At 45.5% G+C, this 22,503-nt stretch overlaps 1 protein-coding gene across 2 annotated transcripts; it reads left to right on the plus strand.

Moving 5' to 3' along the window:
- Positions 1-13,369: 13,369 nt before the first annotated feature.
- Positions 13,370-22,117, plus strand: TAGAP (T cell activation RhoGTPase activating protein). Of its 2 annotated transcripts, none has more exons than XM_048080764.2 (10): positions 13,370-13,713; positions 14,167-14,251; positions 14,360-14,413; positions 14,942-15,008; positions 16,490-16,659; positions 17,470-17,631; positions 18,115-18,224; positions 18,895-19,090; positions 19,559-19,676; positions 19,883-22,117. In XM_048080764.2, exons 2-10 carry the CDS (start codon positions 14,225-14,227, stop codon positions 21,061-21,063), a joined length of 2,085 nt encoding a protein of 694 aa, XP_047936721.2. In that variant the 5' UTR covers positions 13,370-13,713; positions 14,167-14,224; the 3' UTR covers positions 21,064-22,117. The 2 variants fall into 2 exon arrangements, with proteins under 2 accessions (XP_047936721.2, XP_013049665.3); XM_013194211.3 differs by having other exon boundaries at positions 13,373-13,713; positions 16,487-16,659.
- The last annotated feature ends 386 nt before the right edge of the window (positions 22,118-22,503 follow it).

Below are 22,503 nucleotides of genomic sequence, written 5' to 3' on the forward strand. Positions count from 1 at the left end.
GATGCGCAAGGGTGCATCTTCTGTTTACTCCACACCAAATGGAAAGTGGTCAGTCTTGGTCACAGAAAACCACATATTTGCTTTCACTTAGGAGTTGTCTAAAACCAGTTAAATACCAGTCAGCAACATTCCTCTTAGGAATCCATTCTTCAATTTCAGGCTGTGACAGCTTTAGAAGAACTGTACAACCTGCATAAAATCTAGACAACATGACAGAGCTCACCAATAAATGGGATCTATACAAGTTGTAGAGATACAGGACTGAAAGAGACTGCTGAAAAGACTTCTTCTGGCTTTGTGCGCCTTTGCACCAGACAGCCTCTAGTCATTTTGTGATTTGCTGCTGTTAATGTGCTAAAGGAGGACAAGCAAGTCTGTCTTTTACCCCATCTCCTTTGTCCAATGCCACGTGCAATGGAGAGCACCTCAGTGGAGGCCATTTTGGTACCACTGGGATGTGACCATGGTCCTGGTCTCCAACCTCCCTTTCTGTATGATCAGGGAGATGACCCCCTTGTCTCTGTTCCCCAGTTACATGTGGGGATACATGTGGGGACGGAGGCTTTTCCCTCCTCCAGAGGGCTGTGAGTTGAGGGGTAGGAGTGTGCTTTTGGAGCACACGGCACCACAGGCCTTTCCCCACCCTTTAGCCAGCAGCAAGGTGAGGGGACTTTCTCTAGGCAAGTATCTGTGGCTGTCAGAGCAGAGCCCAGATGATCTGCTTTGGAGTAGCCCTGGTGACTTCACTCAGACATTGCAGTGACTGATCTAAGGTACTATCCTTACACTGCAGCCCTGGAAAGAATTATACGGGTACAGAGAGACTCCAGGCAAACAGCAGCCTTACGTTCAGCAGAATTAGGAATGGGAAAACGGAAGGAAAAAGACTATTTGTGTGTATTTCCTGCCTAAAAGCAGTGCTCCTTCATTCTGGAATGGGACTTCGCTGGTGCAGGCACATCCAGCACCAGCGGTGCTCCAGGAGAAACTTAGAGCCTGTGCTCAGAGCTGAAGGGATTTAGCACTTGGTGACTGACATTCAAACCCAATTAATTCTCTGTAGCCTCTTCAGCCCCTATTCAGTGAGGAATTAGTGGTCCTGTCAGATATGGGAGGAAGAATTTGTTGGGGAACACTTTACCTACCCCATGAAAAGTTTCCAAGTTGTAACATTTTTCAGAAGAAAATTATATTCAGATTGGACAAAACTCCAGTCTTGCAAGGTATTTCCCAAGAAACAGGAAGGGCAGATTTAAGAGCTGCACTCAACTAAACAACAGTGGGAAAACTAGGCTGGAGAGAAACTTAATGCCAGTCCCAGAACAACCACTATTGGGCCACTTCCCCATCTTTCGCTTCAAACTCGTAAAATGAAAGTTAAATTCACTGGGTGGATTTTTAATTGCAACATCATCCTCTGTGATGTCAGTTAATGGATGTTTGTTACATTGGGCCGTTGAGATAAATATCTCCACAAACTGAGGAAGTAACTGCCTTACTGCCCCTCTTGTGAAACATGTTCCAGGAAATCATGAGGGAAACATTAAGTCTAGTGAGGATCCATTTCCAGGAAAAAAAAATCAGCTTGGATGGGCCACAGACAAGAGAAATTGAACAGTGTGGAAGGGAAACCTAATCACAGCAAACTGTGTGATATCTCAAAGCAGGAATAAAGACGTGTTAGAAAGCATTGCATGGGTTGCGATGAGATGTATTCAAAAGTTCTGAGCTAAGAAAGGTACGAATATTATTTGTTTTTATCTTCAGCCAATTCATCATACATTCATTTCAAATACAGAATGTGACAGGGATCTTATGAAAAAAAAAGAGATATCAGTCATATAATTGGAGACATTATCAGAACTCATGGAGACAGGACTGCTAACATAGGTTTGCCCGGGCAGCCATAAAGTGGACGCTTCCCCGTTTGACTCAGCGGTCAAAATCACTGCCTTTCTTCAATGCAGTTTCCCAGGTCTTTATTAGTAGGAAACCAAAGACGTCTTTATTACTTTGTTTTGCAGACACATGCATCCTTTTACTTCAGGTTTCATTGTTTGTGAGCCTGAGTTTGAAAGCTGCATATCATTATATTCAACTTTCACTAGCATCTACTTTTCTTACTCCACTTACCCTCAGACCATGGTCTGAAAAGAGAAAATGAGAGAAAAAGAGAAGAATATCATATTTAGATAGGCATTATAGAATTCTTTTTCTCTTCTAATAATTATTTAGTATCTCCATGAATATGTCATCCAACTGCCCTTGTCAGAAGCCCTCCCTCTATGCACCGAGACACTTGATCCTTTCATCGTTGTAAGGGTCGTGACAAAAGAAACAGGTCATGGTGGCTTGCACCAGCCTGCTATCTCAAAAATAAGGATGTATATTTGCATCTGAGAAGTCAGCCAGCTCCTCACCCAGCATCTCTGTCAACTGCTGCCTCCCCACCTCATGGCATTATGTGTCTGAGTACAGGTGGAAGCTGTTCAGCTAACCAAACCATCTCCGTCCTCCCTGGTCTGTTGCGGCTGCTTTGACAGCTCTTAGATAGTCTCAGCACAGCGGCTGCTGCTGTTGCTGGATTGGTACTGACATGAGCTTGGCCTTAAAAGTTCCTGCATTTAGTTGTTATTTGGGCAGGCTGGTGAATAGTAATCAGGTTAGCCAGTAACAGTGAGGTGAGGCCCTGCGATGGCTGGGGAGTCTATGGCACAAATTAACTATGACATGTACAGGTGCTGTTAGGCATCATCAGATAATATTGGTTGATGTTTTTCTCTACATTTCTGTTATTGTTGTATATTTTAGGAGCAGATCAAAACATCTCCTGAATTCCTGTGAATTTTTAGCAGGATTCATATTTTGCTCTTTGTATTACAACACTGCTTATTAAAGTAAATGGTACGTTGCTCAATTTCCTGTGACCATGCATATCACTTTTACTACACCAGGTTTGTGTAGAAGGAAGGTCTTCTTCTGCTTGAGCATAAGATAATTAACATGGTAAAAGTCAATACAGCATGGCACCATGATAGAGACATGACTAAGATCTCAATGATCCAGTCTCCATTTATGCTAGAGGAAGCTACACTAGCTACACATCTCACTGTGCCCCCATATGTTATTCTAAGGCAGAGTTTTGAAAGTAAGAAGTCTGTCAAGACAATTAAGTTCCCAACTCCTATTTAAAATTGAGGTTCTTAAGTGATTAAAAAGGAGATATGTCCCCAGATATTTTGAGGATCTGGTCCTTGGCTCCACTTCCTCAACAGAGCCCTTGGGGTAACTCCCCAGCGCAACGCTGCCCATGGCTGCCAAAGCCAGCTCCAGCCTCCTCCTGCTGAAATGGTGTAGAAGGCATGGCAAAGGAGATAAGATTTCACAAGCGGGTAAATACTGTTTCCATCCCCTCTTCTCTTCTAAGGAACAGATATTTGGGTGGTACCTTGGCTGTATAGGGTAGAACCCTCACATATGTATCATTGTGAAAGAGTCAGTAGTTTCTGATGGAAATCCCCCATTCCGAAGACAGAAAAATTTGCTAAAAATCATAGAATATATCAAGACAGAAGGCTTTTATGGGTGTCCTATCATAAGGGCACAACCTGACAACAAATTTGGGGATTTTTCCCCATTTTTGTTGTCACTTTTCCCTGTTTAAAATTAATTTTGAACACTACTTACATCAGAATGGTGGCACTTTTTTATCTGGGTTGCATGGGGAGCAGGGCTGCAGGAGTCAGGACTTTTTCAGTTATACCTGCACCAATACAGAAACAGCAGCACAAACCACTGTGAGGGAAGGTATTTTTGGCGGGAGAATTAATTCTGCAAAACTTCCAAATGTAGACAACTTGTGGTATCTTTCATTTTGAGAAAAAGAGAACCAAGCAAATTGCATTTTGGGGAACTAGCGCTAGGATCTGCTAAGCAATAATAAAGAAGAAAGAAAAAGAGAAGGAAGAGAAAAAAAAAAAAAAAGACAGTGTCTGACTGTAATTTCCTTTTTAGAGGATTAACACTGTGTAAGAACTTAAGCAATTATTTCCAAGTTGACGATTTTTTTTTCAATCAATACAACATAATTCAGCATCTAGAAACCAAACCAGAAACTACAGGCATCTTTTTTTCTTAGTTTCTTTAAAATCACTTTATCTACATAGAATACTGGCCAAATCCTAGCCAAAATTCTCTCAGGTAAACTAAATAAAAATCTGACTTTGATGAAAGAGATGATACTGTTCCCATTACATGAGTTATTGGATTCTTCTCCCACTGTTAAAACACTGTTTGGGGTGTAAAATGGGCCTGCCTTGCAGGTACCTCAGTGTACTGAAAATCAAAGAGGGGAATTTCAAGCTCTGAAGTGATTGATAAGCCCCAGTCCCATTGATTTTTATTTGTTAGTGATCGCAGTAGAGGAACAGAAAAATGTATTAGTGACAAGGCTAAAGTAGTGATTTCTGTTGTGGGACCAAATGTTCACACTCCAGCTCAGCCTGTTCAGCTAAGCATTCGTGTATGCTCGTTGCTGTAAAGTGATGAACTGAATCAAGTGCTTTGATACAACCTGAGCTACTGTCTTAGTGTCGGCACAAACAGCGTCATGTTCTGTGGAAAGGGATGTTCTCTGACCAATCATTAGGATCTAGATTAACATGTCTACCTCCACATATACATCCTCCTAGTCATTACCTCAGTGAGTTGTTTTTTAGAAGATCAAATACGACATTTATAAAAATCAGTAGATACCTTTTACCTTCAGCCCTTCTTGTATGTTGAATATATGACAAGTTCTTGTGCATTCTGGCAGACCTTCAGACATGTATCTGTTGACAGAGGAACACCTTGGCACATAGTTGATAAATAAAATGGGTGGTCCATCTAACCACCTTCCACGCTCAGTTTCCTCATTTTTGCATCTCAAAACTTGAACAAAACAGTGGAACAAACGGTGTCTTGTTTTCTGTAGACTCATGTCCTTTGTGCCTGACCTATATCTCTGCAAAGCCCTTGACCTCCCCCATGATCATATGGCATCAGACGCATCACAGCTACAGGCCCAGCAACTGAGTGGCCATGATAAACATGCTGATTTAGCAATTCACAACTGTCTAATGACTTTTTCTCAGTGAAAAAAAAAAATTTCATTTTTCTACACACAAGGCGCTAACTTCTAAAATGTTTGTAGGAAATTCATTGCCTTGGAGAAGAGTAGCTCACTTGCCTGTTGTGACTGAAATTAACCTAGATACTAAAACTTACTGGGGGTGGTAGAGGGTAAAAGAACAGCTGGAAAAGAAGTGGAGTCACGTAAGTGTTGCCTGTGAAACTGGGAGCCTGAGATTAAAAACACAAAAAAGACAAAATCCAGCTAACTCTGGTAAAAGTTTTGTTTGTTTGAAGATAAAGATTTTGACATAGCCTCTGCTGTGACTGTGCAGGTATTCCTGTGCCAGGTCCCAAACCAAAGGACAGGCAAAGGGAGGGGAGTTACCTACAGAATCTAGCTAAAATGGTTAGGTCTGTTACCATATTGAATGGTCATTTATTTGTGAAATTGTTGCATTTCCTCATGACAATAAGCTGCATGCTTAAAATAAGTGACCATTTGATCTGGCTAGAAGGTTTCACATCACAATGTGGTAAGTAGAACTGCAAAGACCTTGAGGGACACAGGTAATGCCTAGAAAGTAACATACTGTCCTCACAGATGATGCATTTAAAATGCTTCCATTTGTCAAAGATTTCTCAATAAGGTTAAAATTAAGGTCTTCTCTTTGCTATGTGGCACATAGGAAGCAGAAGAAGCAACAGCTGCCAAACTCTTTACCGGGTTCTCCTGTATGTACTACTTTTCACCAGTAGATATCAAAGCATCCTACACTGTGCAGTGACCTTATATTTTCTGCATGTTATTTTAGGAGAAACTGAGGCAGAAAGAAGGCAAGCTCCATTTCAAATATTGTGTGGAATATTCAAGGGCAAAACAAAGCATCTCCTAGAATTAAGTCACAGAACCCCAATGCACAGATGCAATTACAGTTTTTAGCTGGACTAAAAAATCTGTAATTGGGGTATTACTGAACTATTTGTTTCAGGGGTAAGCCTGTTTAAGTATCATAGTAACTACTTGTTTTCATGCCTGTGTCATTCTTCAGGATCTTTCTTCAAGGTCAATACAGAAATATTATCTGCGTTGCTTATTCATGTCAGTCTCACAGTTATGACAGGTTTACATTGCAGCACACTCTCATCCAAAGAAAACTCTGGGAATGTGTGGTTCTGGAAGTAAACAGAAATGTTGCAGGGAGGAGGGACAACTGCCGGGACATAATGCAGGCCTCCCAAACTCCTCTTCTAGCACATCTGGCTCTCTTAAAATAGCACAGACAGGAGTCAATTACAGTGATATGTTGCATTTCATTGCCTGAGTTTAGCAAATGTTTTAGCTGAGTATAGCATTGGAGATGACTAACTCAGAGCTATCATAATTTCAGGGTGTTATGTTTGAAAGATACACTCTGGGCATCTGTGTGTACTGCAGTAAGAATAGCACTTTGACTTGTTACCTACCGGCTGGAAGTAAGACCACCTTACAAAAGTAACAGCATCTTAGGTTTGGCATGACTTATCGAATAATGGGTGTTCATTTTTACTTTCTGAATATTATTCTATTAAGCTACACAAGGACAGGATCAGTTCACTCTGTTGCACGAGGAATGCTAACACTGAAACAATACGGTCTTTGGCCTACTGAAATACTACAGCAGTTGCTGGACTGTACATCTTTTGGTTTAGCATCTTGATATCCGATGGTGTGTAGAGGTAAGAGGGTTCAATCTCCCTTTGGAAAGGGAGTACACATCTTGTTTCTAGTAAATTTCAGAGCATTTATTCTCAACTTGTCTTTAGATTGAAGACAAATAGGCACTTCTTTTCAGACCTGGGAAAGGGCTTTGTACCTATATCAGTTGCTCTGGTAAAAGATATATCCTCCTCATTGCAAACTTTCTTGCTAATACTAAATAAGGCAGTTCATGACTGTAAAACCACATGCAGTAATTGTTTTCAGAGTGAAAAATCCAAAAGAAACAAGTTAATCTGATAAATTGGTGAAAAGGTAAAGCTCAAACAAGCCTTTAAAAGGAAGTGGAAAGGGAGAAAAAAAAATCTTCCATTCAAATCTCAGCCACCACTGAGCTGGCAAATGGACAAGGTGGCAAGTAGTTGCCTTCTCTACATACTCCTTACTGTCATCTCTGTGCAGGACTGCAGATCTGAAAGCAAAGGCAGGGTTCAGAGCAGGCACACAGAGTGGAATAAGCAAATACAGACAGAACAGCACCTGGTCTGAGTGGCAGCAGCAGTAATTAAAAGCCAGCTTTGCAGGAATGCAGGTCTGAACAGAACAGCCCGGCTGTCGGGCTGAACCCTCTCAAGCAATGAGTCAATACAGCTGAACTCATCGCAGAAGACTTCTGCAGCCCCTGCTTTGCTCTCACAAGAAGGTAATCCCAGATCCTGCTTGCTCTGGGTGTTAGGAAATCCTCTCTTGTTCCCAGCCTGAAAGAGCCACTGTGCTTTTGCAGATGCAGAGGCTGGGATCTGGCTGCCCTGGCTCCGCATGGTTCTGCTGGTCAGTGCTGGTGCCTGAGGCCGGCCTGCTGTGGTTTGGGGCACCTCCATCCTCCCCACGTCCCCTCTGCAGAGCAACAGCCCCCTTTGCCCAGAGACCTCCTGGTGCCCTGTGGTAGGAGCCAGAGCCCATGCCAGGCGAGGCACTCGCTTCGTGAGATCCTCATAAGGTAGTCCCGCTTCAAAGTGGGACAGCAATACAAAAACGGAGTGTTTATAAAAAGCAGCAACACAGCAGCTGTTGCTAGTAGCAACAAAATGGCAGTCACCAGCTAATATGGAGATGTTTGTCTTGAATTTATCACCAGCTAATATGGAGATGTTTGCTTCGAATTTATCGTCTTGATTTTGATGGGCGGCCAAAAATTCATGAAGAACATTTTATTTTGCTGTGTGTGGATGTGCATACACAAGGACAGAGGGCATGACAGCAAATAAGTCTCCCAAGTACAGGACCAAATGTACTCAGGGGAGGTTGATTCCAGCCAGCAAAGATACGCTTGGAAAGATTTACCTTGCCTGATGTTGCATTTGCCTGGAGGATTGAGTCAGGTGTGTGGTTGTAAATGTTTCCATACATGGTTCATTTAGTGGTGATGAGGATCTGGTTACCGGCATTTCTGCCTATTGCCTAGGAAGCAGGTACAACACAGGAACAACGTACTCACAAGGGCATCATTACGATGAACAGTTTGGGGATATTCTGTCATACCACCAGGGCTCAGAGAAAACCCAGTTGGAGACGAAATTCCAGCTACTTCTGGTTATTCCTCCTGGGAGCATCCAGTGATAGCTGTGTTCAAGGCGATGGGCAGTTTCTGTGCCTGGAGCAGCTTCCGTGCTAGCACTGGATCTGGGAGGTCTTGCCGCTCCTGAGCCTGGTTTTCTTCTCTAGCTTTGTATCTGTGTGATACATATACAAAGAATCCTAAAATTACATTCGGGACAAATTTTCTTGGTCTTATTCTGGACTGGTTCCTAGGCCATTGGCAGCCTGCAGATGATTTTTTTATGTGTGTGTGTGAAAGTAAGATAACTTACACCTGAAAATCACATGCAAGTTGGAAATCAGTGTGAAATCCAGGTTCTCTCTTGTTTCCACTGATTCTCATTTTGAGATTTGAGATGGTTTTGATGCTGAAATTCAAAGCAAAACACAAGGTGCAGAGGCAGGAGAGATACAAGTCTATGTCAACCAAAATCTAAAAGGAAACACTTGCATTAATCCTGAAAAGCAAAATCAAGATTCACACCTCTCTGGTTTCGGTAAGAAGTAAAATCTATTCCTGAAAGCAAATGAACCTGGCAGAATAGCACCATAACAGTTTCTGATTCATGAATGGACAACAGAAAGAAGCAAAATAAGTGAGAAACCTGCTGGAATAACACTACCACCAACAAAATGAGTAGCATCTCACTTTTGATCCTTTTTGAGTACCTTCAACCAGAAACCTCAAAGAGAATTGAATTGAAACATAGTCTCAAATATTCTCTATGGTTTATTATTTGTTGTTGTTGTTGTTGTTTATTGTAAGTGAGCAAGGGCTGAGATCTGCATCTGCTCAGTCAGAAATAACGGGCAACCTAAATTCACGGAGGCCTTTGTGCTGGCCACCTCAGGCAGCCCAAGGAATGAGTGGCTCTCAAGTACCTCTTGAGATATACCAGCAAGCTGAACACCAACACCAACCCTTTAAAAAAATGATCTACATACACTAGTTCTCCACATCTAAAAAACACCCAGTGGAAAGAGTCAGCTGATGACTTACAAAAATCTTTATAGCTGCCAAAATATTCTTGGGGGAGGAGGGAGTACCCATGAAAGATCAAACAAACCATCCTGCAAAACAAGAGCAAACAAAAAATGGGTGTCATGGGAAGGGCACAGAATACTCCCCAGACTGTATCTACAATATTATTTTTGTTCTGTAACTTCTTCCTGTGCAGTAGTAGCCCAGTATACAGAAGGGTGGTGCACCCACATTGCAGTCTAACCCTGATATCTGATTAAGGACAAAAATAACAGAGCAGATCTGGGAAAAAATGACAGTGGGTTTCACTTTCCAAAAGCAGGGGTAGCATGAACCCAGGTCCTACATGACTAAAACTGTAAGAATTCAGCATCATCTGGCTTCATGGATCTGGCTTTGAACTATTACTGGTAGAGGGTAGGGACTGGTCTGATTAGAGCTCAGACCATGCTCTCTCCAGTGATCAAACCTTGGACTGTGCCTGTGGGATGTAGGCAACACACTATGGACAGTGGTAAGAAACGACAGCTGCATTCAGAAGACATGTAGAAATGTGCCCCATTCCCCGCAATCCACACACTCTGTTCTTTGACTTTGTGGAGAGATCATGCAGAGCTTTCATCCCCCTCCCTCCCCTCCCCGGAAGAAAAAGAAAAAAGAAAAAAAAAAAAGAAGAAAAAAACCCCTCTGACTTCGGCATAATTGCTTTCCTTATTTTGGTAAATGTTCCTACTGTTCCCTTGGGAGATTGCAATTGTGCCAGTGAAGCTGAAGCTGGAATACAATCGGTTTTCTGTATTGAGAGGCACTGGTGCTGAACTTGGCTCTTTCTGTGGGATTATATACGGGCTTGAACGAGGCAGTGCTCCGGGCGCATCTTGTTGTGAGCTTCTCACAGCTATACTTCTGCTGCTTTCTTGCTGGAGAGACGGCAAGACAATGGCAGGTTTCAGCATTTGTTCACACGCTCCCCCATTTCTAAGAGCCGTCATGTCAAACATGTGCTACTGTGGTGTTGAAACAAACAAAAGTGAGCTATGGCTGGGATTTTCCCATTTGTGGTTTGATAAGGAGAGAAGAAAAACAGACATTTCCCAGCCGCAGCAGATTACTTGTGTCTTTGTTCTTTTGTTTACCATCAGCTCTTGATTCCTTCCTTCTCCCAGCTGATGCTGCCTCTTCATTGCTACAGCTGGGTTCTTTCACCAAGCCACAGCGTGAGGTTGTTGCAGAGAGAGAACATGTCTGGTTTGATTGCAGTTAGAAAGATTTAGTCTCCATTTGGTCTGTGTTGGCACCAAGCAATGTATAAACCTTCTCTCCAAAAACTGGCTGGACAAAGTGCTTGGGAGTGGGCCACAATAGCAGCTGGGAGGGAAAAAGGGAGCCTGGGCATGGTGGGAAGCAGAGGCATCAATCTGATGTCCTGGCTTCTATGAGGAAAATGCTTCACACCTTGAGGAGCAAATGCAGTCCTGAGAGGCCTGGATTTACCTGGGGTCAGCTGCTCTGCTCTGATTCACAGGAGGGGAACAGCTCGTACACAGACATTCCCCCAAAACCCTTGTAAATCCTCCTGCCCCATGCCCTGACACTCATGTCAATGTGCCCTTGACTTCGAGGGGGAGCGCATTCACTTAGGGATTGCCTGGGAGAAAAAAACATCACCTACAGACAGCTCCAGCTCCGTAGGGTTACTCCACCAAGCCATGGCTTTTCAGGATGCCTGCAGTTCGGATGGGGCGTGCTTGTTTGCAATGAAATAGGCTGCTTTAAAGTCCTTCTGGCACAAGTTATGTGTCTGTGATACAGGGCATATGAGAGCTATAAAAACCAAATGAAATCATGAGAGTGAAAAAACAAACAAATGTTTTCCATATGTACAGGCGGTCCTATACACATACCTTCCATGTACAATGCCATTATATCCTGCAAACTGTTAATAAACGGGAACTAATTAGACAGAGATACAGCAGAGCGTGCTAACTGGCAGCCTAGTACGTGCTATCAATACACCCCTCATTACTGTAGCTCTCCTCCTGGGAAATTCAGAGCATTATGCCCTGTGTACAGCTGTGTCCTATTTGTAATCTAAGCTTCTGGCCCGGCTAATCACCACCCATTAAACTCGCATTTTCTTCACCAGTCACATGTTTTCCAGATCAAACCCTGTGTCTTAACCGTGAAACAGATTGAACTCAGAAATAGGTCTGCACGCGTTGCTGGAAGTGAGGGCAAGGCAGAACTGAATGACAGAGGTCCCCTATCCCTCCTAGATGCTTAACAGACAGAAATATTCAGACACACTTTTACCAGACACGTGCTAAAAAATAGATGCTCCTTGTCGCAGAAGTCCTGCTGGGACTGTCAGCAGGGGTGCTGCAGCTGCCACGGAGCCTCGGAAGAAATCTGTGAAACCTTTCTGTGACTCTTTGAAATGCTCAAGAGGACACTGTGCAAGATGGCAATATTTTCCTAAGGATGTAAATCAACCTATGGAATTTAGTAGGGAAATGACATATGTGCTTTAACACCTAATGGGACTCTTCATTAACAAAAAATCAGTTACAGCAGTAACTAAACAATCAGTGTTAAATACACAGGTCTGTAGAGTAACTGGTTTTGATTCATCTAACTAAGTTTTATCCCTAAACAAGTCTACAGAAGGGTGTACCTACAGAAGCACAGAAATTATGACCCTCCAGAGGACTTGAAAGGTCACCCCCAACACCTCCATCCCCACAAAACCAGAGTAGCTTTCCTTTTTCCCTTCTGGATGCATCTCTGTCTAACCAAAAGTGAATTTTGTACTCTGGATATCTGCCAAGCAGAACCGAGCTGAGACCAGCTGTCTGCTTCACACAGACATATCTGGGCCAATAGTCCACGGGACAGATGTGATGTGGTTATGCAAAGAGTGGCTCGCAGGGCGAATTCAGCAGCGGATGTAGCCGTAACGTGCTATGACACAGCCTCAGCCCCGGCAGATATGAAGCAGAGCATCCTCCAGAGGAAGCAGCAGAGAGACCACAGTTCCACACACCTGCTTCCCTGCTAAATCCACTGCTGAAATATTCCCAGCCCTTTGAAACCCAGCTCTAGCCCCTCTGCTTCATTAGAGGAAAAGACTGGTACCCAGAACACTGTATCTCAAATTGCCTGTGCCAGTGAATCAGCAGAGCTCACACCTGCATTTTACAAATGATGAGTTTTCATGATGACCCTGTAAATAAGTCCTGTTGTCATTAAGTCCCTGTCCCTGATGGCTAAACTGCAGTAGGGAAGTGAAGTGCCCAGGCTGGAGGGAGTCGGTAACAGAACCTGAAAGGTACAGGGAGAGCAGAGGTGGATTTCTCCTGGCTTCTTTTGAGCTCTTCAGCTGAATTAATCTCTTATTGTTTGGATACATACACATAGTTCTAATTAAGAAATATTTTATTTGAGAATTTTTATAACATATTGTTATATATTATTGTATTATTACATAACATCACTTCTATAAAAACAGAGTAGCATTTTAAAATTGGAGTGTTCTCCTTTTCAGGCAGTTTATTTTTTAAACTCCACTCATCTTCAGCAACGAAAATCTCACCACCCAATGTAACTTTATCAGATAATCCATTTCCAGCCTGTCCAGTCCTTGGAGACTCAAGAACTAGCTGGCACTTGCAAAGTGTGTGCCTACATTTGCTTGCAGACATTAAACCGTTGCCATTAGTTTTGCAAAAAAATATATATATATATATACAAAAACATTTCTCCGAATCTTGGCTATTCCACCCCCTTTCTTTTTAAATAGTCTAAGCATAAGTTGATCTGGCGGGGCATCTTTATGCTACAAAATCTCAGGTCTCCGGGTAGTCAAAGAGCAGACGGCACCTGCTGCCCTTTAGCAGTGAGCAGCTGCCCACACTGCAGCCCCCTCTGCACATCCCACCTCGCGATTGTGATGCAAGATGGAACCTTTACCTGGCAAGTGTCTCATCTTTTCCATGCATAACAGCTACAAGCTTCTCTTTTTTTTTTTTCTTCATCTTCTTTAAGGGAAAAAAAAAAAAAAAAAAAAAGAGAGAGTAGCTCCTCTAAAAGGAAAGAGGAAGGCAGAAATTTCACAGAATCTCAGTCCTGCCCCATGATGCTGCTTCCTGCCTGTGAATTTCCACCTGCTGTGGCGCGCTATATAAGGCAGCACGCGTGGGGTAGAACTGTTTAGTCGCCTCCGTCTGTCCAAGGGATTAGTAGCAGCGGGGAGCGATGCTGTCTCTCCTTTCCTCGGCAGTTCGCGGGAGGTGAAGGAGCTCCGGCGGGACTCGCTCCTTGGGTAAGTAAAGCCCGGGGATAAACGCGTGGTGTCGGGGTGAAGCCGGTGGGGTGCTCCAGACGCAGCTGTACAGAGACACACACAAAAATATGGGTGGGGCAGAGGCACCCACCACGAAGTGCGGCTCGTAGGCAGAGCTGCCTGGCTTGCTCAGCCTTGTGCTTGCACATTAACAACAACCTCACACAGCTGTCACTGCCTGATCGGTTTTTTGCATGGATTAAAAATGGAAAGTCACTTTTTTTTTTTGGATTTAATAAAGAGGTGCGCAGAGCTCAGGACTGGATGCCTTACAAAGAAGGGCTTTCAGCGAGTGCTGCTTTATGACTGACTTGGGTGGGATGTCTTGCTAGTTCGGGATCATACTGAATTGCCAGCCTGGCTTGCAGGGAAGAAAGGAAAGAAGGGTGCAGTTTTACAAAGCTCTTTGTCCCTTCCTTTTTCAATAAACAGGCAAACAAAAGGACCTAAGGAAACCAGAGCGTCCAGAGCGCCCCTGATTAAACTCCTAATGAAAGTGTTAAGCAGCTGTAATACTGTGAGTGTCTTTATTTTTTCAGCTCTGTCAACAGAGTGACTTTGAAAAGCCCTGATTCTAAGCTGTAGCATTAAATTACTCACGCACGGTCTTTGTTTTCTTGCCTAGTCAAAGACACTAAATGCTGGCAACATGGAGAGTTTGATCGAGTGCCCGTCAGAGGTAAGCAGCCTCTCCAGTCCCCCAGGTCTCCTCCAAAGGGGTGGCCCCTGGGGGAGCGCGGTGGGCACGGGGCAGGGAGGAGAGCAGGCAGAGCACTTCGAAGGTGGATGTGTGCAGAAGAGCCCTAGGCTCCCAGGCAGTTTTGGGCAGGATCCCGGCAGGCTCTGAAGCCACCGAGGCAGCAGCCCCCTCCTCACTGGAGGAGCTGGGGAGGAGATGTCCAGCAGCAGGGGGAGGATGGAGAAGGGTGGGCTGTCCAGCTTGTTTCCAGCTTCTCTGGGTCAAACAGCAGCCTGAAAGAGCACTGGGGATGTGAGTGGCTGGGCAGGTCCGGAGGGTCTGGCTGCAGCATCAGCCCTTGCCACCACCACCACGGTTGGGCAGTGAGGCAGTGTCACAGCTGGGCCCAGGGGTCGTTCAGCAGGTGTCTGGCTTGCTCTGGTCGCTCCCTGGAGCCTCTCATGTTTTTCTGTGCGGCTGCAGCAGCTCGCTCACGGCCCTCGTGTAACCCCGGCGTGCTTCTTGCAGGCTGATGCCAAGAAATGCCCCCTGTTGGGACCAGCAGACACCGAGGATGGACTTTGCCACTTGGCTGGTGAGTTTTAAAAACAGAAGAACTGCTTTCTTATACAAAATGCTTGCAAGCTGGTGCTTCTGCAGAACTCTCCCGCTCCACCTCCCCCGGCACAGCTCAAGCCCTCAGCGCTGTCCAGGGGTGGCTCAGCCCCAGCGTGCCGCCGCGTGCGGGCGACCTCTCTCCCTTATGCTCCATGGCAGATGGCAGTGCTGGGTGCCAGCGTATCCCTATTCCGTGCTCCTCGGAGCCAAGTCTAATTGTGTTCGGCAGCATCAGAAAGGAAACGTGCTGCTTTCTGCCACGAGCATCGCCGCTGGGGTGTGGGCCTGCCGGTGAGCGCCGCTACCAGCGGTTACGCTCCAGGGCAAATAAACCCTCCTGGCAGCAGCGACCGCCTGCGCTTGTGTTCTCTCACCCTGCAAAACCTCAGCACCTGCAAAACAATCTGGAGGAGACCATTAGCAGGGCGGGTCTGGAACAAGCTTGCATGCCACACCATTTCTCAGGAGTGTCAGAAGCAAGGGTTTTATATGACTCTAACATTGGGTTACTTTCTCACAGCCTTTAACCCTTGACTATTGAGGACTTGTGCTAAGCCACAAATACAAGTCCTGAGAACTTGTATAATTTCATTTTGGAGTAGAAGGCAAGTTCTTTAGAGTAAATTTGCAGAGGGCAATGCTTTTAGAAAACTTTCTAGCAGAAAGACTCTACTGATAGGAAAAAAGCACAGCTCTTACCAATGCAACTGTCACCTCCAAATTCCTAGCATGCCCTCCTCTTTAAGGTGCAGATGCAAAACCCATGCTATGAGATTTGTGACCCTGAAGCCAATGAGGCCCAACGGTGATGCTCCCATCCTCTGGAGCAAGTATCACCATCCAGTGGCTGGCTGGCAGGGGGCAAGCTCCAGCAGGGCCACTGTCATCGCAGCACTGCTACTCTGGAGCTGGCAGAGCAGGAGCCATGTGTTGCCATTGCAGACTGTGGAAGAGGCTGTAAAGCACAAGTCCCTAGTTCCACCCATGCCCTTATACTGGCCACGGTCATGTCTGCATAGTGAGAATTGTTACCATTACAAGCTGCCCAAGTAACATATCTACCTAAGATAGTTATCACAGAAACCTCTGCAGTATCAAAAATCTCTATAAACATCAAATATTTGCTGTTATTGCTGTGCCTTTTATGTCCCCGTTCTCTAAGAGGAAATAGTGACTAGAGCGCCAAAAAAACCAACACCAAAAACAACAAAAAACCAACAGGAAAGGTGGTGTCCTTAGAGGGATGGTGACAGCCCCACAGTTTAGGCAGTGGTTTCCTTAGCAACAACTTGGTTGTCTTTCGGTTTAATTTGAGGTGTTGTTTTGACATACATCTCTGCTCTTCACGCTGCATCACACAGCGCTGCACACAGACGAAAGGCAGCATAATTGCATAGTTCTGTTTTTTTTAAAAAAAAAATGTTTTTTGTTTGTCTGTTTTCCTTTTGCTTGCAGCAGATGGAATGAAGAAAAGAAAGAAGGTGATATCGTGGCCGTTCGCTCTGAGACGAACCTCTACCAGTGGGGATTCCCCAGGGCAGCTGGACTCTGGCCTCAAGATCGCTCTGTTTGGCCAGCCTCTGGCAATTATTTGTGGGGAAGATGACACGCTGCCCCAGCCTGTCCAGGTAGGCGATCCTGGCGGTACATTTATCATACTTCTGGCTTCCAGTGGGAGGTGGGATCCCCAGCACTTGTGCTGCAGTGCTCAGGAGATGAGTGATTTTGGTGTTTCCCCTCCATACACACTTCTGAGAAGCTCGGGGCCCATCCCAGATGTAGAAAGAGTTAGGTCTGTGGGTTTTGTCCACCCCATGCAACTTTCACTGGAAGTAACGTTGACTGGAGACAACCCAGGACCGGGAATAGGTGAAGTAGATCTGCTGCTTAGTATAAACACCTGTGATTTTACAGAAGTCATGTAAATGAATGTCTCAGCATCATAAAAATCCAGAGATTTCTGTATTTTCCCAAAAACTTGTTCAGCTATGGACTGCCACCGATAAATAACTACAAACTATCCTCTAGTTAAAAAATGATCTTGTGACAGTTCTCCCACTGAGATGGTTTTTCCAATTTTCCAGGCTTCTAAGCAATATTTGCTAGGCATGCAGCCTGGCTTGGGAGGGAGGGAATTTGAGCCCAGGCTTGAGCCACCTCTTGTTTTCTTCTGGAAGGAAACAGGGATGACTCCACTGAAGTTAGTGGAGTTCACTGGTACAAAAAAAAGTATGGATTGGGAAAAAAAAAAAAAAAACACAACAGCTTATTACCAGTATAATCTGCTTGGAGACAGAACTAGATGTTGACTTGTGTAAAGCAGAGTGTACCTCCAGCCAAAATTTTTCTTCTGCTTCTAAAGGAGTGTTCACCTGCTAAAGGACCTTTCTTCACTCACAGTAACAGTTCTCCCATCCCTGCCTGTTTCTTTCCTGCAGGATCTCCTCGCTATATTGTATATGAAAGGACCTTCCACTGAAGGGATATTCAGAAAAGCTGCCAATGAGAAAGCACGAAAGGAGTTGAAGGAGGACCTAAACAAAGGCGAGAACGTTGATTTGAAAAGCAAAACTGTGCATCTGCTGGCAGTGGTCTTGAAGGTGAGTTGCTCTGACTTTCTGCTGTGGGTGACATAGCTAATCCGCACAGGCACATAGCTAATCTGCACAGGCACATGTTGCAATTTGGTTTAGGTGTGGCTCCAGGGTAAAAAACAGAGTGAAACCAAATGAAAAGTTTCAGACATGGGAAAGTTTGGCATTTCCCTTTTCTGCTGGCTTTTCAGCTCCACTTCTTCTGCCACTGATTTCCTGTATGCCCACAGGAAACTCATTTCATTCTCCTCCTCAGCAAGGAATAGTGAGATTTAGGGGTGAACAAAAAGCAGAAAAGAGCCAGGACCTCTTAGTGTATTGATGCAAGCGTACTCAGCATGTACTCATGAAGCCCGCTGCTCCCCAGTGCTGACGGTCACCTTAGGGAGCATCCAGCTCCTGCTCCTAGTGAGCCCAAGTTGCGGTGATGCTGTCTATGTGCACAGGGGAAAATGTCCAAAGCCTCATCTGTATCTCTGGGCCTTGCAGGACTTCCTCCGAAATATTCCCTCCAAGCTCCTGTCAGCCGACCTGTATGAGAAGTGGATGCTAGCGCTGGAGAAGCCAAGCAAGCAGGAAAAAATTGAAGAATTGAGAGAGTAAGTGTTGTAACCAGCATGTTTTTCAACCAGCCTCCTCTGGAAATTGAGCTTCATTTGAAATCCTGTGGTGCTGCTCAGCTGCCCTGTGAGGCTGGCTCAGAGGCCAAGTGGCACAGGGAGGCACTCTCACAGCAGCACCTCCTGAAGGCGTTTGGGCTCTCCATAGTTATCGAGCAGCCCGGCAGGAGGGACAGATGGCAGTGAACGTGGTCACCATGTGGGGGGACGGGCACTGAGGAGAGCCGGCAGGCCTGCTGGCTGTGAGGTCAGGCATGTTGGGCCACCTCCGTGTTGTGCTCCTCAGACAGAGCTGAGGTGGAGGCTGGCCAGAGGGCTGTGAGAGCCGTGGCACAACCGCAGGCCTTTCACGTGCCGTCGGGCAGCCTCTGGTGACACCTCCTGACGCCACCTCAGCTGCTCAGCGGCACGGACGCTGTGACGCTGCCCTTCAGTCGGGATCTTGCAGTGCGAGGCCTTGTAATTAACCGCACGCAGCTGCCGTTGGGGATTTCTCAATGGTGCTTCTGCTCAGCAGTGAAAGAAGCGCACGCGTTCCTCTTTCTGGAGGAAGCGTCGTCTGCCTGAGTTTAATTGAGACTTGCTCAAATAAAGAAGTAGTGGCCCCCGCACCACCGATTAACGTCGCATTGTGTTTGTGCTCGCTTAGGGTGGCCGACAAACTGCCCAGACCAAACCTCGTCTTGCTCAAGCACTTGCTGTCCGTGCTGCACCGCATCAGCCAAAACGCCGCCAGCAGCAGGATGGACTCCAACAACCTCGCCATCTGCGTTGGCCCAAACATGCTGGGCCCGGGGACGGACAGCACGCTGCCACTGGAGGTGCAGAAGGAGATGAACGACAAGGTATGTTGGGACAGATCTGAGCCATGCACAGGGATCCCACTGCCAGTGCAAAAGCCACACAAAACAAAACCGCACCGCTGAGAGGCGGGGGTGCCCCGCGTGCCGGGTGCCTGCGGCGTGACAGGCCAGGCTTCCCCTCCTCTGAGCACAAGCAGAGGTTGCCCTGCAGTCCCTGCGCTGCACCACAGCTCCTGGGCACCTCACACCCAGAGAGCAAGGGGCACCCTGGGGGCATCACCACCCGCACGCCCTCTGGCTGATGGAGTTCGGCTTGTATCGGGGCAGGCCACGCTGGGTGCAGCATCAGGCCTCGTGCTGTAGTGTGGACTCAGTCTCTGACTAGGCAAGGATTTTGGCAGGTCAGCATCCTTCTCTGTGCTGCCTTTCATCTTACATTAGGCAGGAACAGGAAAAACTGCGCAGTATGTTTTCAGCCCCTTTGACTGAAATATGGTTTTCTGTGTGCAGGTGACGGTGTTGGTGGAGTTCCTCATAGACAACTGCTCAGAAATATTTGGGGAAGACATTGTCTGGCCCACGAGTGCTTTGACTGAGGAGTCAACGGAGCAAACAGACAGCTCCACAGGTGAGAGAACAGACTGAGGGTTATGACAGACTGGAGCTGCTGCTCCAAATTCTTTAATTTTATGTGGGAATACATCTGTGGAAACACAGAGAGTTGCAGAGGGTTAAAGACACTGTTGGTCTGCACTTCCACAGGAATATTTTCCAGATAGTTCCCATTTATTGTCCAATGACCAGTAAAAACTAACAGGTGCTTTGTCCCCACAGAACACCTATGTGCTGCTCATCAGAATGATTCCGCCTATGACAGCCCAGATCCTGAAGCTGAATGCAGCTCCTGTGCCTGTGAGGTGGAACATCCCAAAGGGAGAAGCACTGGTGTGAGCAGAAGATACCCAACATGCATGTCTGCCAGTTCACTGACTAGCTGTAAAAATGACATCAGCACAATGGACAGGAGGTACTCAGAGCCAGACCTGTCCTTTCAGAACCGCTTTGAAAGCAGGATAAGGAAACAGAAGCTAAACAAAAGTGAGGACAATTTTCCAGTTCAGCAGAAACAGCAAGGGTTGGAGAATGAGGCTCTGGAAAAACGGCTTGCAATCCTACCTTCACAGTTATCAACAGACTCTCTACCCAAAACATCCTCCAGTTGCTCCCTGGAGAGCTCTGATGGCTCAGTCTTCACCAGTTCCCCAGTAGTTTCACCCTCTAGTCCCAAAAAAACCTTTTTAAATAGGCCTCAGTCCTTTTGCACCAAGCCCAATGAAGACTGCAGCACACCTCGGCGAGAGATCAAAAAGCACTCCATGTCATTCTCTTTTGCAAACCACAGGAAAACACTAACAAAACCCCTGAGTTGGGGGCCTGGAAAAAATATGGCTTTCCAGAGAGACAGTTTCACAAGGAAAGATCAATTCTCTTGCAGAATTGTCCAGGAAAACAGCCCTGAGGATGACAAACCATTGCCTGTGCCATGTCAGCAAAGGCCACGTTTCAGGTCAGCTGATGAAGTCTTCAGAGAGGTAGACCAGAGGAATCCTGGAAGACCACCCTCTTACGAAGAAGCTACTAGAAACTGCCTGGCCACTCATGTTCCCTCCTGTAATCTCACAGTTCAGACTATGAGATTAAAGGTTTCAAACCAGGACGCTTTGCTGCCCGATCCATGCAGCATCTGTGCACAGGGCACAGCCTGTGCAGCTCCAGGGGATCTACCCAGTGACAGAGTTCCTGCAGTGAAGGACTCTGATGGAGAAACTGAAACTCTCAGTGTTACTGTTGGAATAAACTCCCGCGTGAGTTTACCTGTGACCCCTGGAGTGTACCGATTGAGAGCCATGTCTGAATCCTATCAAAAGAACAAACACGAGTACGTGGCTCGGAGGTGCAGCCAGCCAATTTTTGAGGTAGACCAGATCCAATATGCTAAGGAATCCTATGTTTAAAGAGCTTACCCCCCCTCTTTGCATTGTGCAGAGTAAATATTGTAAAAACAGATATCTTGCTCATCCTTTGTAAGATTTTACTTTCAAGGGACCAAGAATAAGCTAGCTCCATATGAACATTTTTTTCTTGGAGGCTCTTCTGAACTGTTTGTCAGTTTGACATGTCACATTCATCCACCGTAAGAGATGGGGTGGGGGGAGACCTGTGTGTATTATTATGTAAAAATATGAGTAAATATGCTGTACATAACCTTTTGTGTTTGAAAACTAGTCTATAGTTGATAAACAGTGTTGTATTTGTATCCATAAAAGGACAATTAAAAGGTAGGCAGGTCCAAAACCTGCCCCACCTTCCTTTTCTTCTCTGTATGGTCACAGGCTCTATGCCATGTGTGTATGTCAGGCTGATGCAATGCTTTGCTGATTTTCTGCATTAAGAAGTGGGTTGGCAGTTACCCCAGCAGGGGAAGAGCTCTTCTGTCATCAAGGCCATTTCTACACTCTTCCCTGAAGCCCTATGTACCTGCTGCCATTCCTTCCTCCTGCTTGCTGGTCATGAGAACAATCCGACCACTAACCAGCATTAGTATTGTGTACTGAGCCTGGGTTTAGAGCCACCGAAGCCCTACAAGGTCATTACGGGCATGTATCAAGTAAGCCTCGTGTGGTCTGAGGTGCCTTTATTTGAAAGAAACTGGACGGCTAATCAGAAAGAAAGAACATCTCCAGTTTTGCTTTTATAAGAAAAAAGAAGAAGAAGAAGAAAGAAATCTTGTAAGGAAATATTCTAGATTCCAGCTTTAACTAGTCAAAATTGCAGTTTATTTGTAAAATGAAAAAAAAAAAAAAAAAAAGAAAGAAAAAGAACATCTCCAGGTGTTGTCCTTATAACCTTGTAAAAATGACTAGAAGTGCAATGTGTTTTTACATGTAGGAACTTGTTTTGGTTAGCACTTATCTTTACGGCTCAGTAAAGCCTTGAACCAGGAGCAGGCAGACTTTTGTTTTTCTCCTGTGTAACTTCACTACAATAAAACACTTTTCTGCATGACCACCACGCTGTCCATTGTCTCCCTTTAAAACGCTCAGGCACTGCAGGTATTGTACCTACTTTTATGCTATTTCATGGCACTGCAGTTGTGTGTGAATGACATGACATATCTAAGTGGGAAGGAAAGAAACTGACCGGCAGTATCTCTGTTAGTGATGTTGTAAGAGACTGCAGCCTAGATTTTGGGAACAACAACTTCTGTCAGGAAAACAAGTTACACGGCCACATAGCAGCAGCTGTCAGTAAGAAGGAGAGGGAGTCACAAAGAGGTGATGCTGCTCTGAAAGTGGCTGGTTGGAAAACAGTGCACAAGCATCTCAAAGAGGGTATTTGCTGTGTGTATCTGTTCACAAGACAGAGAGAAAAGGGGAAGGGAGTCCCTGGTGTGA

The sequence above is a fragment of the Anser cygnoides genome, chromosome 3, assembly GCF_040182565.1.
Source record: "Anser cygnoides isolate HZ-2024a breed goose chromosome 3, Taihu_goose_T2T_genome, whole genome shotgun sequence".
NCBI classification, from domain to species: domain Eukaryota; kingdom Metazoa; phylum Chordata; class Aves; order Anseriformes; family Anatidae; genus Anser; species Anser cygnoides.